The sequence below is a fragment of the Peromyscus californicus genome, unplaced genomic scaffold, assembly GCF_007827085.1.
Source record: "Peromyscus californicus insignis strain IS unplaced genomic scaffold, ASM782708v3 Scaffold_11__1_contigs__length_118956290, whole genome shotgun sequence".
NCBI lineage: Eukaryota > Metazoa > Chordata > Mammalia > Rodentia > Cricetidae > Peromyscus > Peromyscus californicus.
The window spans coordinates 109,425,003-109,439,274 of record NW_026294402.1 but is presented as its reverse complement, the minus strand read 5'-3'; the positions used below and the strand labels follow the sequence as shown (position 1 = coordinate 109,439,274).

The 14,272-nt window shown below is 38.7% G+C and overlaps 1 protein-coding gene across 1 annotated transcript in view; it reads left to right on the top strand.

Moving 5' to 3' along the window:
• Positions 1–14,272, top strand: part of Stt3b (STT3 oligosaccharyltransferase complex catalytic subunit B) — a 79,101-nt gene that overhangs the window by 44,969 nt on the left and 19,860 nt on the right. The window contains exons 4-5 of the mRNA XM_052723492.1: positions 7,276–7,341; positions 9,445–9,544. Coding sequence (XP_052579452.1) covers positions 7,276–7,341; positions 9,445–9,544 — 166 coding nt within the window. The remainder of the gene's footprint in view (positions 1–7,275; positions 7,342–9,444; positions 9,545–14,272) is intronic.

The window sequence follows — 14,272 nt, the reverse complement described above, 5'->3', positions numbered from 1 at the left end:
CTTCCCCAAGTAAAAAGGCTAGCTTTGCCTTTTGCTTTCCAATGTGTGTACCTGTTTTCCTTTCTGGTTTGTACTGACTAGAATCTCAACACAGTGTTGAATATCAGAAGCAAGGACAATGGATGCCCTGACTTGGTCTGACTTAAGTAGATGGAAGCATTCAGAAAAGTACCCGTATGATAGTAGGTTCGCTGTTCTTTAGTATAGTTTAAAGAAGCTTTCCTTGGTTTTCAGATTTTGTTTTCTGCCTCTTGAGGTTGATCACATTTTTTGACCTTTGTTATAGTCATGTTTTCTTAACTTCTACACTATTAATATTTTGGTTGGGGTAATCTTTTGCTGTGTCATGTGTGTGATAGGCTGTTTACCGCTATACACTCTGTAGGTCTCCTTGTTGTGACAACCAAAAGTGACTCCAGACATTTCCAAATGTTCCCCAAGATTCAGAATTACCCAGACAGGGGATCACTGGGTTAGTTTACTTTCAGATGTTAAAACAGTTTTGTTTCATGAGATAAAATTTGCTAACAGTGTACAACCTTTGTGCATATTGCTGTGTTTATATTATGTACATTTGTTAGGCGTTTTATATCTAAGTTGGTGAGAAATCTTGACCAGTGGTTTTTTGGACTGTTTTTGTTTGATTTTGATATTAGGTTTGCAGAAGGCTTCTCTGATGAGTTAGCGAATATTTTCTCATCAATGCTCTGAAAAAGTTTCTATGAGATTGCCATTGTTTTTTACTTAACATTGAATTCACGGTTGAACCTGGAAGATTTTTAATTGTTCTTTTTAATGTCATTATTATGATCTGATCTTTCTCATCATGAGTAATTTGATAATATGTGTCTATTTTGAACCACTTTTATTTCATCTCAGTTGTCTGATTTGTTGTCACAAGTTATTCCCAAGTCTCTTATCATTTCTGTATAGTCTGTAATGATGTCTCTTATTTCTGCTTTTACCATTTTGTATCCTCCCTCTTTAGTTGATTAGCCTGGCTAAGGTTTATCCAGCCTTTGGGTTAATTACCTTCCCCAATTATATTGATTTCTTATCATTCAGAAAAGACTTAACCCTGGATAAGCTTTAAATTCAAACGTTTCAACTCTAAAAGACTTTGTAGTTGGGTCTCAAATCTGTCCTGACCAACTCTGCCTCTTTGATTAGAGTGTTTGGTGAATTCACACTTAGCACAGCCTTTTCTGTGGTTTGATTTGTATTTGTAATATAGTAGCTCTCTATCTGCTAAAGTATATTTTTAATTTTAATTGTTCTAATTTTTTTTTTTAAAAAAACTTTATTGTGTGTAGTGGTTACACTTTGCATTTTTAGCTTACACCATGCATCTTCAACTTAGTACAATCTGCCTTAGGTTATTACTAAGATAATTCTAGTACATTTTAGCAGTGTGGATCCAATAAAGCGCCATTGTTTTTCTCTTATGCCATTATCATCATATATGTATGTGTGCATGTGTGTCACCAGTCGAAAAATCCAGATAATTGTGTATGTGTATACATACACATGTCATATGTAACACACACACACACACACACACACACACACACACAAATTGATGGCTTTTGTTCTGTTGTAACAGGGTCTCAGGTAGCCCAGGCTGGTGTTAAATTTGTTATATGACTGAGACTGGCCTTGAACTCTGCCTTATTCTTCTGCCACTGCCTCCCAAGTGCTGGAATTATAGGCCTGTACCCCCACACCCAGCAGCCTGCCTTCATATTTTAATGATAGTTTCTTTCTTAAGAATGATGCTTTGTTTCTTCCTGATGAGAGATCAGCTAATAAGTGTTGTAGCCATATATATTTTTTCCTTTCTCTTCCTCTTCAGAATTTCCTCTTTGTCTAATTTATTTGGTTTTCTTTTACTTATTATACTTGGTGGTTTATTGGGGTTCATGGCTCTCTAGATTGTTCACCATAAAATTTGGTAAGTTATGATTTCAAAATGCCCTCCCCCCATCTCTTTAGTCTCTTCTGGAATTTTTCTGTTTTTTTTTTTTTTTTTTTTTTATTAAGATGGTTTTAATTGATGAGTTTTCTTGTTCATTTATGCCTGTGCCATCTCAAATTTGCTCTTAAGCCTGGGCCATGTAGTTTTATTGTGCTTTTCTGCTCTCAAATTTCTATTTGCGTCTAGTTTCTTCACACTAGTACAGAAATGTACATATTTTACTGCATTATTGAAACTCCCTGTTGAAACATTTCCATTTTTAAAAAACATGTATCTTCATTGACTTATAATAGTTGACGGAAGTCTGAACACCTAGGCCCATTCAGGTCTAGTTTCTGCTGACTGCTCTCTTTCTCCTCAAACATGGAGTATCCTTTCCTGTTTCTGTACACTTGGTGGAAGTGGGGCAATGTAGCTAGTGCTATAACTTTGCCTTTTGTTTCTTTTTTCTTTTCTTTTTTTTTTCTTTTTCTCCCCCCCCCCCCCCCCCCCCCCCCGCCCCCTTTGGTTATGTTGGATTATTAAACCTAAACTAAAAGCTGGCAACTCTGGTGTTTTACACTGATATATTTACTGTTATTTTTATTTCTAATCTTTGTAATTTAATTTAGCTTCCTAATGATCACCCCTGTCCACATAAATGTATGTCAGCCAAAGGTGGAGTGTATGTTTAAGCTTTTGCACGCAATTGGTTAGTCTGGTGTGTGATGAATACCTTCAAAGTTGCAGCTTATCTTCTGATAATTTTCCCAAGCTTAGGTGTGTGCCTTCTCAGTGAAGATGAAGAATGACCTTATCTCAGGTGGCATTTTCATTCCAGGTTCATGTCATTGGTTTCTGACTAGTCTGCTTGTCCTAACTGTTCTTAGAACTTTGGATGAGCAGAGTGGTAGATGGCCTCTTGTGTTCAGGGTTTACCTTTAGCTGTCAAAGCTATTTGCATGCTTACCACTCTGATTCTGCAGTGAGTCCAGGGGCAATATACCAGCTGATTTCTGATTGAATTCCACTTTCACCAGCCAAGCTGAGTGGAGAGAAGGGTAAGCTTTGGGGACATGAAGACCTCGATTCTCAGTTTGTTCATTTGGTTGATTCCATGTACACTGAAATGGTTATTTTATGCAAGTGTGTGTGTGTGTGTGTGTGTGTGTGTGTGTGTGTGTGTGTGTGTGTGTGTGTGTGTGTGTGTGTGTAATTGAACCTGGGGCTTCATGTGTGCTAGGCAAGCACTCTACTATTGAGCTTACCCACCCACCCCACCCCCAGTCCTGACATGGTTGTTTTAAACTGTTTTAGTTCCGGTCTTTTCCTTCTCTTTGCCTTCAGTGAATAATCTCTGAAGCTTCATATCCCTTTAACCCAGACATGTCTCATGTCAAAGTTTTAACTGATAAAACTTTCAATTTTAATTAGCTTTGGAAGAAAATGTTATTTCTGATGCTAGGATCAAACCTAGGGCTTTGCACATGTAAAACCACATTTAATGGCATATAGCTGAGAATTCAACAAATAAACTGGTAATCTCATGACTATTTAAAAACTTCTCAGTCTGGTTGCAGTTTAACTTTTGTATCATTGTCTTTGTTTTCCACTAGAGTGACTCTAGTTGGTCTTGAAACTTACTCTCCCATCTTACATTTTTGTTTGTTTCAAGCTTAGTCCTTTCAACTGGTCTGCTAGCGAAGCAGTTTAAAGTAAGACAGTGCTTATGCATAGTGAGTCTGTCACATTATTTCCACTGAGCATTTGATACCAGCTTGTCAAAGACCAGTTACAAAACCGAATCCCCAGACTATCTGTGGGCCTCCCCGGGAAACTGGTTTTCCCCCTTCAGTCTAGATCCAGTAGCTCATCCTAAGATAGAGCGAGTTGGTCTTGAACATCACCAGTTCTGTCCACCCACAGCCGTTCTAAACTAGAACCCCAGTGAAGGACTTCTGACTCTCCTCTTACCTGTCCTTACTACCTGTGGTATAAAAGCAGCTCCTGGGCGTGGTCTGCATAGCCCCTCCTGTGTCTTCCCTCACCCACTGGAACCTCTCTTGTTCCCTTGAGATAGTGGAGGTGATATGTCCCCTCCTTACTATAGTCCCTCAAGGCATGCCTCTTTGAAACCTTGATGCTCTTTCAGGAAGATTCTCTTACTCTGGTTTTGTTTTCATAGAACTTAGTGCATGCTGTTCACCTCTGTCACACCATCTGGGATATACTGTCATCATTTCTAAGACATACACCTTCCCTACCCCCATGCTGAGCCACTTCTGTTATTACTATGCCTTGTAAGTTCTTTAAAAAATTTTTTTAAAAATTGTGTCTGTGGGTATGTGCACCTGGAGACCAGAAGAGTCTGTCACATCACCTAGAGCTGTAAGTTACAGGTGATTGTGAGCTTCCATATGTGCTGGGAAACAAACTCCAGTCCTCTACAAGAGCAGTAATCACTGAGCCATCTCTCTAAGCCCTTTACATCTTAAATGTAGTAAAGATCACGTTTCGCCTTAACCTTCTATGGATTGTGTTTTACAGGCATGTACTTTTAAGTTTCATAACCCTCCATCTGGGTTGCTGCTGTTAGATCCACTATGGACTGTTGACTGGATACCTTGCATCATATCTCAAAGTTTTTTATAAATCCTGCCACTTCCAAGGCTTCATGTAGTTTACCCCAGAAGCCTTTCCCTGCTGTTGGCATTCAGAGAACCATTAGATACTCAGTGCCTGGCTATACCATATGATCTCAAACTGTACTTTGACTGAAACTCTTATCTTGTATCTTTATCCCTCAGTTGGAGGAGGACTTAATTATGTATCAGCATAGCCTAGCAAGGTTTTTTTTTTTGCCAACACTGATAAATATCTTTGACTTCTTATTCTTTGCCAGTCCATTTGGCTTTATAGCCTGAGGAAATTTAAGCACATGGAATTAAACTGGGTATGGTGGCCCGCCTGTAATCTCAGCAATTGGACAGTAGAACCAGGAGGATTGGGAGTTTAAGGCCAAGTCTCAGCTATGTAGCAAGTTGAGGGCCAGCCTGGGCTATGTAAGACCCTAACCCTATCTCAAAAGAAAGAAGCAAGTCTATGGAATGTATTTAGTGGCTATAACATGCGTTGTGATTTTCTTAATGTAGATTATAATAATATGGGCTCAGTGAGGAGACAGAAATAGTCACAAAAAGTTTTTTAAAAGCTTGTATAAACAAGAATATTAGCTATGATACACAGGTAATATGATAGAAAGAAACTGTGTACCTTGTGTAGTAATGGGGGCAGTGCCCAAGAAAGTACAACATGGAAGGTGGTTAGGACCCTTGATAGTTCAGTGTCTTGGCAGACCAGAACCAGTTTGAAGTAAATCGCTCTGGAGTGTAGGCAGGTGAGAGATGAAAACTGGTGGCCTGTGGCATGCTGGGTATCAGGTGGAGGCAGAAGGCTGTCAGAGTGCATGGGAGTCCGAGTTACAGAAAGACCAGATCCTGGTGGCACAGTCACCTACATCCTCGGCAGGACCTACACCCCCTACTCCTCCAGCTCTGCTGAGACACCTAACCTGGTGTGCTTTCCACTGCCAAGGTCCAGGTGACTGTTTGTCTGTCTGCTCCACTGGCACCATTGTATTGTGCTGCTGTCATGCCTTACAGGACAGTCCTCTGCTTTCTTGCCTACTTCATTCTCTGGGCACTTTTCAGTTTCTCTTCTTAGAGAAACCTCCCTGAGCACTCAGTTCTCTTCCCATCTTGCTGCTCTGCCTCTGTAGGACATTTGTATCTGTTACTTCAGTCTTTTTAGCTCCAGGTTTTTGTAAGGACACTTTGCCATAACTCCCTCTTGTGATCACCCTTCCAAAGGATTGTCTCAGGTTAGCTAAAGGACATTGTCTTGCTTTTGAAATGTTTGTATACTTTGTTCCTTATTCTCACTGAGTGCTATGAACTAGAAATGTTTTCTTTCCTCCAGCCCCACCTTCCTTGCTTCCTTCTGCTGTATTCGTTTTCATGCTTTGTACCAAAGTCTGTGCATCATTTGAAGTTAACTGTACTGTATTACTAAAAACCTGTTTTTAAAAGTAAAGAATCCCTAGAAATTAACTCACATTTGAACCAAGAGGTAAAATAGAACTCTGACTAGAGAGTTCCTTGTGATAGGACTTGTCCTCATGTTTTCTTAGGTGTTCATCTTAGGGCACCATGTGTTTAGGTCTGTGTCAGTTATTTTGAAGATACTATTTGTTCTTTTAGGTGATAACTCATTTGGAAATTACTACTTTTAAGACAGGATTAGTTGAACTTTGATTTATTATATGAAGTCTTTCTAATTCAGACTGCTGAGAATTTTATTTATGTAGTGGGCCTTCTGGGAAACAGTTCAACAACATACATTTTAAAATATTGATTATGGTATCTAAAACTTTCTAATTGTAAAAGTAAGTTTTTCAAAATGGAAGCTTAGAATATATATATATTATATATATTTAAATTGTGTTTTATATATATATATATATATATATATATATATATATATATATATATATATAAAAACTCGGACTCCCATGCACTCTGACAGCCCTCTGCCTCCACCTGATACCCAGCATGCCACAGGCCACCAGTTTTCATCTCTCACCTGCCTACACTCCAGAGTGATTTACTTCAAACTGGTTCTGGTCTGCCAAGACACTGAACTATCAAGGGTCCTTAACCACCTTCCATGTTGTACTTTCTTGGGCACTGCCCCCAATATAAATATAAATATATTTTTATTGTTCCTATGTTTTTTGTTTTATGGACAAGTATTACATTGCAAACTAAAAAGAACAAGAAACTTTACCTGTCAAATACAGAGCATAGAACCATGTTTAGATGAATTTAGCTTCTGTTTAACATTCAAATAGTTTTAAATACTTAACTAAAATCTTAGTGTGTGTGTATATATATATATATATATATATATATATATATATATATATATGATCATGTATTCAGATGAAGAAATATAAAGGTATTAGGTCTAGCAAATCAACCATATGAAAATGTAGATTCACTGAACACATTTATTTAAGGCTCTAGTTTGTTGATATTAACCATGTCGTGACAGAAAATAAAAAAGGGGGTAATTTGTTCCTCATTACTTGTTCTTTTTACTGAAAACTAACCAAAAGAGAATCAGTTATTAAAATGTGTCTTGTTCAGTGTTGAAAATTATTTTAAGTCAGCGGGATGGCCAAGCCTCAGTCCTCACTCAGTACCTTTTAGATGATAACTGTCTTCATACACATTTACAATGGGATTTGCTTTTGTTTTTAGGTAAAGTCTGTGAAAACTGGGTCTGTGTTTTGGACGATGTGCTGCTGCTTGTCGTATTTCTACATGGTAAGATCCGTGCCTGGCACTGCTCTAAGGGCTCTGGGCAGCAAGAGCAGCTTCTTTCTCCATACCCTCTCCTTCCCTCTCCTGTCTGAGGTTGGTGTTGGACTCTGCTCAGTGTGTACCTGGATTGCGATCCTCACGCCCTGGTGCTGGAGAGACATGCGTTTTGTTGAGAGCTGATAATTGAGTCCTCAGATGCGGTATTTATTATAAGCAAGTGAAACAAATCAGTTGTTCTTAGCATTGAATTTCTAAAAGATTTTAACTTGTTAATGACATCTAGAATTGAATTTAAATATGTTTTTATTGTTCCTATGTTTTTCATTTTATGGACAAGTATTACATTACAAGCTAAAAAGAACAAGAAACTTTACCTGTCAAATACAGAGCATAGAACCATGTTTAGATGAATTTAGCTTCTGTTTAACATTCAAATAGTTTTAAATATTTAACTAAAAGCTAGTTTTCCTTTATTGGAATTGACTGTTTAATGGTCACATAATCATGAGTTATAAAAATACACATCATCTGTTCATCACTAAGTTGGGAAGGCCAGAGAAATAAGGGCACTTGGTGAAAAAACTCTCCCAAAGGAAGGTTACCTGAGAAGATGGAAGGAAGAGGGAGACTTAATGTTCTCTTTGCATTCCTTAAAGTGACGAAAAATTTCTGTGGTGGATAGGCCAGAAAAGAAGGAAATAAAACCCCAGAGTAAAAGATCATGCAAAGAATGAGCAAGACCGCCTTAAAGCACGAGACAGGCATTCGTATTGCTTTTGGTTTGTCTGTTCGTGAGTGGACAGAGATGAGGTGGCATATTGATTCTGGCTGCACTTACAGAATTGTGAACTCCATACAGCCATTACCCAAGCATTGCTCATGCAATCTGTGTTAACCCGTAAGCTACCTCATCATTTTAAATAGACCTCTCAGGGTTGGGGTTCAATATTACTTTTCTTTTTTTTACACTTCTGCCTCTTTTTCACCTAATAGCCTATGTAGTTTTTTATGTGAAAATTAATGATAATTTAAACTGATTGTTAAAACTAATTACATAGAATAATAAATAGGTGTGTTAGTTTTCTGTGGTCCTTTTAAATTGGTTAGTACCTGGGGTGCCTGTTGTACCCTGTGCTTAAGCAAGTCACTTTCAATGTTAGGAGTATCCAGGGGTCTCTTAGGGCCTGATGCTTAAGCTCAGGGTAACACTGGGGTTTTGGTGTGTATGGGGGGAAGGGGAATTCATGTGACTAAGCAGTAAACAGGTGTTTATATATTACGAACTGATGGTAGGTCCTTAGAAGTTACTTTGAACTGTTTTTGTGTGCTAACACGTGTCCTCATAAGATGACTTGATAGCCAATGACTCTTTCAGCCTCTAACTAAATTAGAACATGCTGATGAGCTTTGGTCCTAAAGAGCTTCTTATCTCTTCTGAGCATATGAAAAGTCAATCCATTGTAGTGGTTGAGAATGAACATTAGCTTTTAAAAATATTGATTTAGACTTGAGTGGCCATAGTTATTCTGATTTTAAAAATGTGCATACATATAAGTCAAAGACATATATATTTTAAATAAAGTTCTCACTTGTAATCCATCTTGAGGCTGCAGCCATTCAGCACTGTTAAGAACCCCACAGTGTGACCAAGGGGTGTGAGTGCCCCTTTAGCTGAATTGTTAACCAGTGCCAGAATTCATTGTTCTTCAGCTCAGTGAACTTTTCTTTCGGTAAATAATCATCATAGATTAAATAAAAGCTGCTTGTTCTAGTCTAAAAATTTATTGTTTATATTCTAAAACGCATTTTCAGGACAGCCTAGTTTCTGCCAATTCATAATTATGTGATGTTCTTAGTCTTCCTATGAAATAAAATTTATCTTGGTCTATTCTCCTGAGTTTAAAAAAGATTACTGGGTTTATGAGATCATGTTATTTGACTTATCAGTAAAAAAATACGAACTATGTTATGTCTGTATGCTACCTAGGAAAATTGCTGAAAATCCCAGTGTTGCATTTCTTCATGTTTAGGTTGTCATGACAAATGAGACAAACCTGTTTTAGGAAGTGAGGGAAGCCATGTGTCTAAGCCTCTCTTTTCCCATAGGTCTCTGCGTGGGGAGGCTATGTGTTTATCATCAACCTTATTCCTCTCCATGTGTTTGTGCTGCTGTTGATGCAGAGGTACAGCAAGAGAGTCTACATAGGTGAGTGTTCTACCTCCAGTGCTCATTCTCAGTAAACAGACTTCCTGTTGTCTCTGTATTGTCCACCCATGAAAAGGTAGTACTTGTTTATGTTGAACTTGCCTGTCTTGACTGCCTGAGACCCTTCTCAAAAGCACAAAAACAAGTAGAAAGTGGGGGAGTGATGGTCAGAAACAGGCCTCAGGTGGTCACATGAAGTATAACAGGTAGAAATAGTTTGTGTGATTGGTTCTGATTATCTGTACTAACACTGTATTTATTAGTGAGCTGGCCTGTTCCAAGGTCTTGGGGAAAGAGGGGTGGGTAGGATCATTATGTTGTAGGACATCCCATGTAGGGATGTGGTTAGTTGATAAAACAGCAAAAGAGCATAGATGTCTCATATAAAACCTGTGCTACTTTTATCAAAAGAATTTCATTTATGTTAGAGTTGATGAGAACTTACATATAAAATGTCAAGGTTAAACATGGTGTATGATTGTTTTTTTCTCAATGAGAGATACACATACAAAACTAAGACTTTACAAAGTGACTTAAAATAATTATTTCTGAACTATAGAAAGAGTTTTTGGTTGCTTTTGAAATTTATAAGATAGAAATATAAAATATTGAAGTAATTCGTTGGCTATTTGTGGTGATTTGTTCTATAGGTAACAAGACATTGGTAAACCTATTAATTAGAAGCTATGTGTGGTGGTACATGCATGTAGTCCCAGTACTGACAAGTAGGAGGTTTGCAAGTTCAAAGCCAGTCTTGAATATGTAAGAAAGTGTTGCTCATTTAAAACTAGCTTATACTGTAGTAAACAGCTCATAGGATCAAGAGCAGTAATTACCTAAATTTTTTTGTATTTGGCAGAGACAGGCACACTGTGGGATAGTGGTCAGTGGTTCTCATAACAGCTTTGAATTTTTATCTTAAATAACACATGTTTGCACCACTTACTCTGACTCTCATATTCTGATTGTTTATTATTTTTACTACCATAGATTATTTGGAATAATACTTTAATATTTGTACTGCTATTTTCTGACTATATTTGTTTAAATTGTTTAATTACTATCCAATAATTTTGGTGCTTTTGGTCCAACATACTGAAATTGATTTAAAAAAAAAGATTTATTGTTTTATATTTGTGGCAGGTAAAGATTTACCATGATAGGAGATTGCTCTTGCATTCTATAAACTAGATCCATTATTTGCATGATTGGGGTGTCTATAAAAGCATAAAGTGATTTTCATGCTTCCTAGATTGATCCCTTTAGCAGTGATGATCTGTTTTGAGTTCTACCTTCATGGTGAATGAACCAGGCCAACAGCAGTGCTACCTGGATTCCATAGAGTTTTGTCTTGTCTTTTCATTTGCTTACAGGTCCTCAGTGTTACAGTAAGCACTTTCCAGGGGAGAGCCACTGTGCACCCATTGCTTGAAGGGACTGAAGGTTTCTGAGGCTCCCTTTTTCATCAATGTGTTGTGTTAAGTGGATACATTAGGGGTTGTTGGGCGTTTCCCTCAAGTATTACAGTTTAATTTACAAAGACTAGTCTATAAGTATCTTCCTGTCTTACGACTCAAGACATGTAGAGCAAGGGTCTTTCTTATTTACAAACTAAACAAAAGTAGGAGAATGTTTTGGTGCTGTCATAGATGAACCCAGTCTTCCTGAGAACCACACCTGTCATGTTGGTCCAGAGCACTTCCAGTGTAGAAGCTAGGAGCCTTAAACTGAATGCTTAAGTCTGTTTAAGAGTCTGCTTACAGTAAATAGGCTAGTGTTCTGGCTCACTTAAATCTAACACTTGGGAGGCTGAGGGCAGAATTGCCCAGCGTTTGATGTCAGCCTTGCTCACAGTGAACTTCAGGCTAAAATTGTGACCTTCTCTAAACAAAAGCAAAGGTAGCCGGGCGGTGGTGGCGCACGCCTTTAATCCCAGCACTAAGGAGGCAGAGCCAGGCGGATCTCTGAGTTCGAGGCCAGCCTGGGCTACCAAGTGAGTTCCAGGAAAGGCACAAAGCTACACAGAGAAACCCTGTCTCAAAAAACCAAAAAAAAAAAAAAAAGAAAAATCCTAAATGATTTTTAGTGGAATAAATTAGTAGTTTTGTCCTTTTAAATCTGTTTTATTTCATTTGTAAATTATGTTTGCTGATAATTGTCTCGTACTTTTTGACATACTAGGTTTAGTGATTACATAGCTGCAGGAGCGATTGAGTCCTTTACGTAGAGTTAGCTAGGTGTGGTGGGCGCACGCCTTTAATCCCAGAAATCTGGAGGCAGAAGCTGGCAGATCTCTGTGAGTTAAGGACAGCCAGGACTACATAGTGAGACCTTGTCTCAAGAGAAAAGGTGTATAGATTTCATGAGTTCTTTCTATAATGTTCACACAGTGTAGTTATAATCTCCTTTTAGTCTGGTATTGTCCATTAATACTTGTCAGCACTAATGAATTGCTTCTGCAAGACAGAACTCTTTAACTACTGAGCCATCTCTCCAGCCCAGAACTAGAATTTAAATCTGGATGAATTTCCTGTAGATACTTATCCTTAACTTCCTATTAGGTAATAGCAGAAGATAGATTTTTCCATTTGAAAGTGTGATTGTCTATGTTCCAAGTATTTTGAGTAAGTCGTTTCGTGCTGCCATTACAAGTTTGGAGCTTGTAAAATGTCTGTTTCTGTGACATGCTCTGTGGTTGTGAGCAGTGCCCTGGGAAAGAGCTCTCACGCTCTGTGCCTGCTAAGCTGATCAGGTGTTTCCCTGCTGGTCAGAAGAGCTGCCCTCTGTTGCTGTTACTGCTTTCTCACCATTCTTTACCCTGAGTACTGACCAAAACTCTCAGTAACTGAAGTGCTCACAGAGTAGCATGGTGACTTTATTTTCAAAATTCTTACAGACTTCTAATTGTGTTAGCAATCTAGTAAACCTGATTGGATTGCAAGGTCTTTCTCTTCTGTATCTTGTCCGACAGAAGGATGTTTTGTTAGCCATTCCCATTAAACATTGTCCAAGAGATTAAGTGATCAGAAAGGCTGACAGGATTTAATAGTGGGTTAATGTTAATGAGTTTGTGTGTTCACAGACCCTTCTCTAAGTTTGCAGAAGGAAGAGTTGTAGTAACTTAAAACAGAGAAGTGGGCTAAGGACATGGTGATGAGCACCATGTGAGGAGGACCTGAACCCATGTGAAGCAAACATGATAGCCCCACAAACCAGGCACTGGGGTATGCAGCAGCCAGGAGATGATGTCTTAAGGAGGAAGGTGAAGACCTCTGGGTTGTCCCCTGACCTCCACATGCATGCTTTGGCACTCCAGTGTAAAAGATGCATAGAGAGTACTGCCAGGTTGTCAGTGTGGTGCTGAAGTGAGAGCAGCAAGAGCTCCATCAGCCCTTAAGGTCTCAGTGGAGCTGGAGTACAGCTTGGCATTAGCCATGGCTTCACTACCCCTATGCCTTGGGAGTCAAGGATTTGGAGTGGAAACAAGAAGGATTTCTGCAGAGTTCTGTCTCTAATCAGAGATTTTTTTTTTTCCTTTGAGTAAAAACACGTGAGTAAGTCCAACTGTTTGGGGGCAATTTTTCTCACATATCAGAAGTGTGGTCTGCAGCAATGAATGCCAGAAGCTGTGCTTCCACAGGATGGCAGTGTGGTAGCATTTTTATGATGTAATGAGTGATTTACAGTATTATTGGGTTGTGTGTTTTCTTAGAGCTTACTTCTTTGGGATAGTAGAAAGAGTTAAGAAATAGGCTGTCGTAGCTAGGTAGAAAGTTGTACTACTAGATGGGGTAGTGGTTTGGTCAGGGTTCCTATAGGAGTTGTGGGAAGAATTGATGCTGCAGGGTTTCACTGCTGAGGTCCTGTAAGAACACAGCAGTGCACCTTTTATACTACTCTTCAAGCTCCTGCTTGCATAAGCCCTGCCCTACCACTGTCACAAGTACTAGCTACATGTATCCATCTGATTTTACCAACTTCTGTAACTTAGAGGCTAGATGGGATTAATCTTAATAGGATTTTCTATTTTTAAAATGTCCTGACTATCAAAGATATAAGTTCTTTTTGAAAACACACTATTGGGTGCTGTCATATAGTCTGGAGAAAAACATGCTTTTATTTTTACAGTGGATGGAGGTTGTGTTTATTCTTAAGAATCTAATTTCTGCCGGGCGGTGGTGGCGCACGCCTTTAATCCCAGCACTCGGGAGGCAGAGCCAGGCGGATCTCTGTGAGTTCGAGGCCAGCCTGGGCTACAAAGTGAGTTCCAGGAAAGGCGCAAAACTACACAGAGAAACCCTGTCTCGAAAAACCTAAAAAAAAAAAAAAAAAAAAAGAATCTAATTTCTTCATTTATTTCTATTCAAGTGAATCTAATTTTCCACTTTGTTTTAAAATGTAAATTTGTAAATGTCAATTAAGATACTGAGATGTGTGTGCTATTTTATAAATTCAGGGAGCACAGTATCTTAAGTGAGGTAAACTTTTGATGTTTGGCCCTGTACGTAGCTTGGTCAGCAGTCCCAAACTTGATCTGGTAGAAGTGGTTTCCTTTGTACTGAAGGGGCTCTGTGAGGTAAGACGTGTATTTCTCCTGTGTGAACCCTTCATAGAGTCAGTGATCAAAAACTATTAAGGCTCTGGCCTGCGTGGGTCCAACTGTCTTAAAACGGTTCTCTGGACCACAGCAGTGTCCCAGCAGATTGGCTTCACTGGTGCAGGTGCATG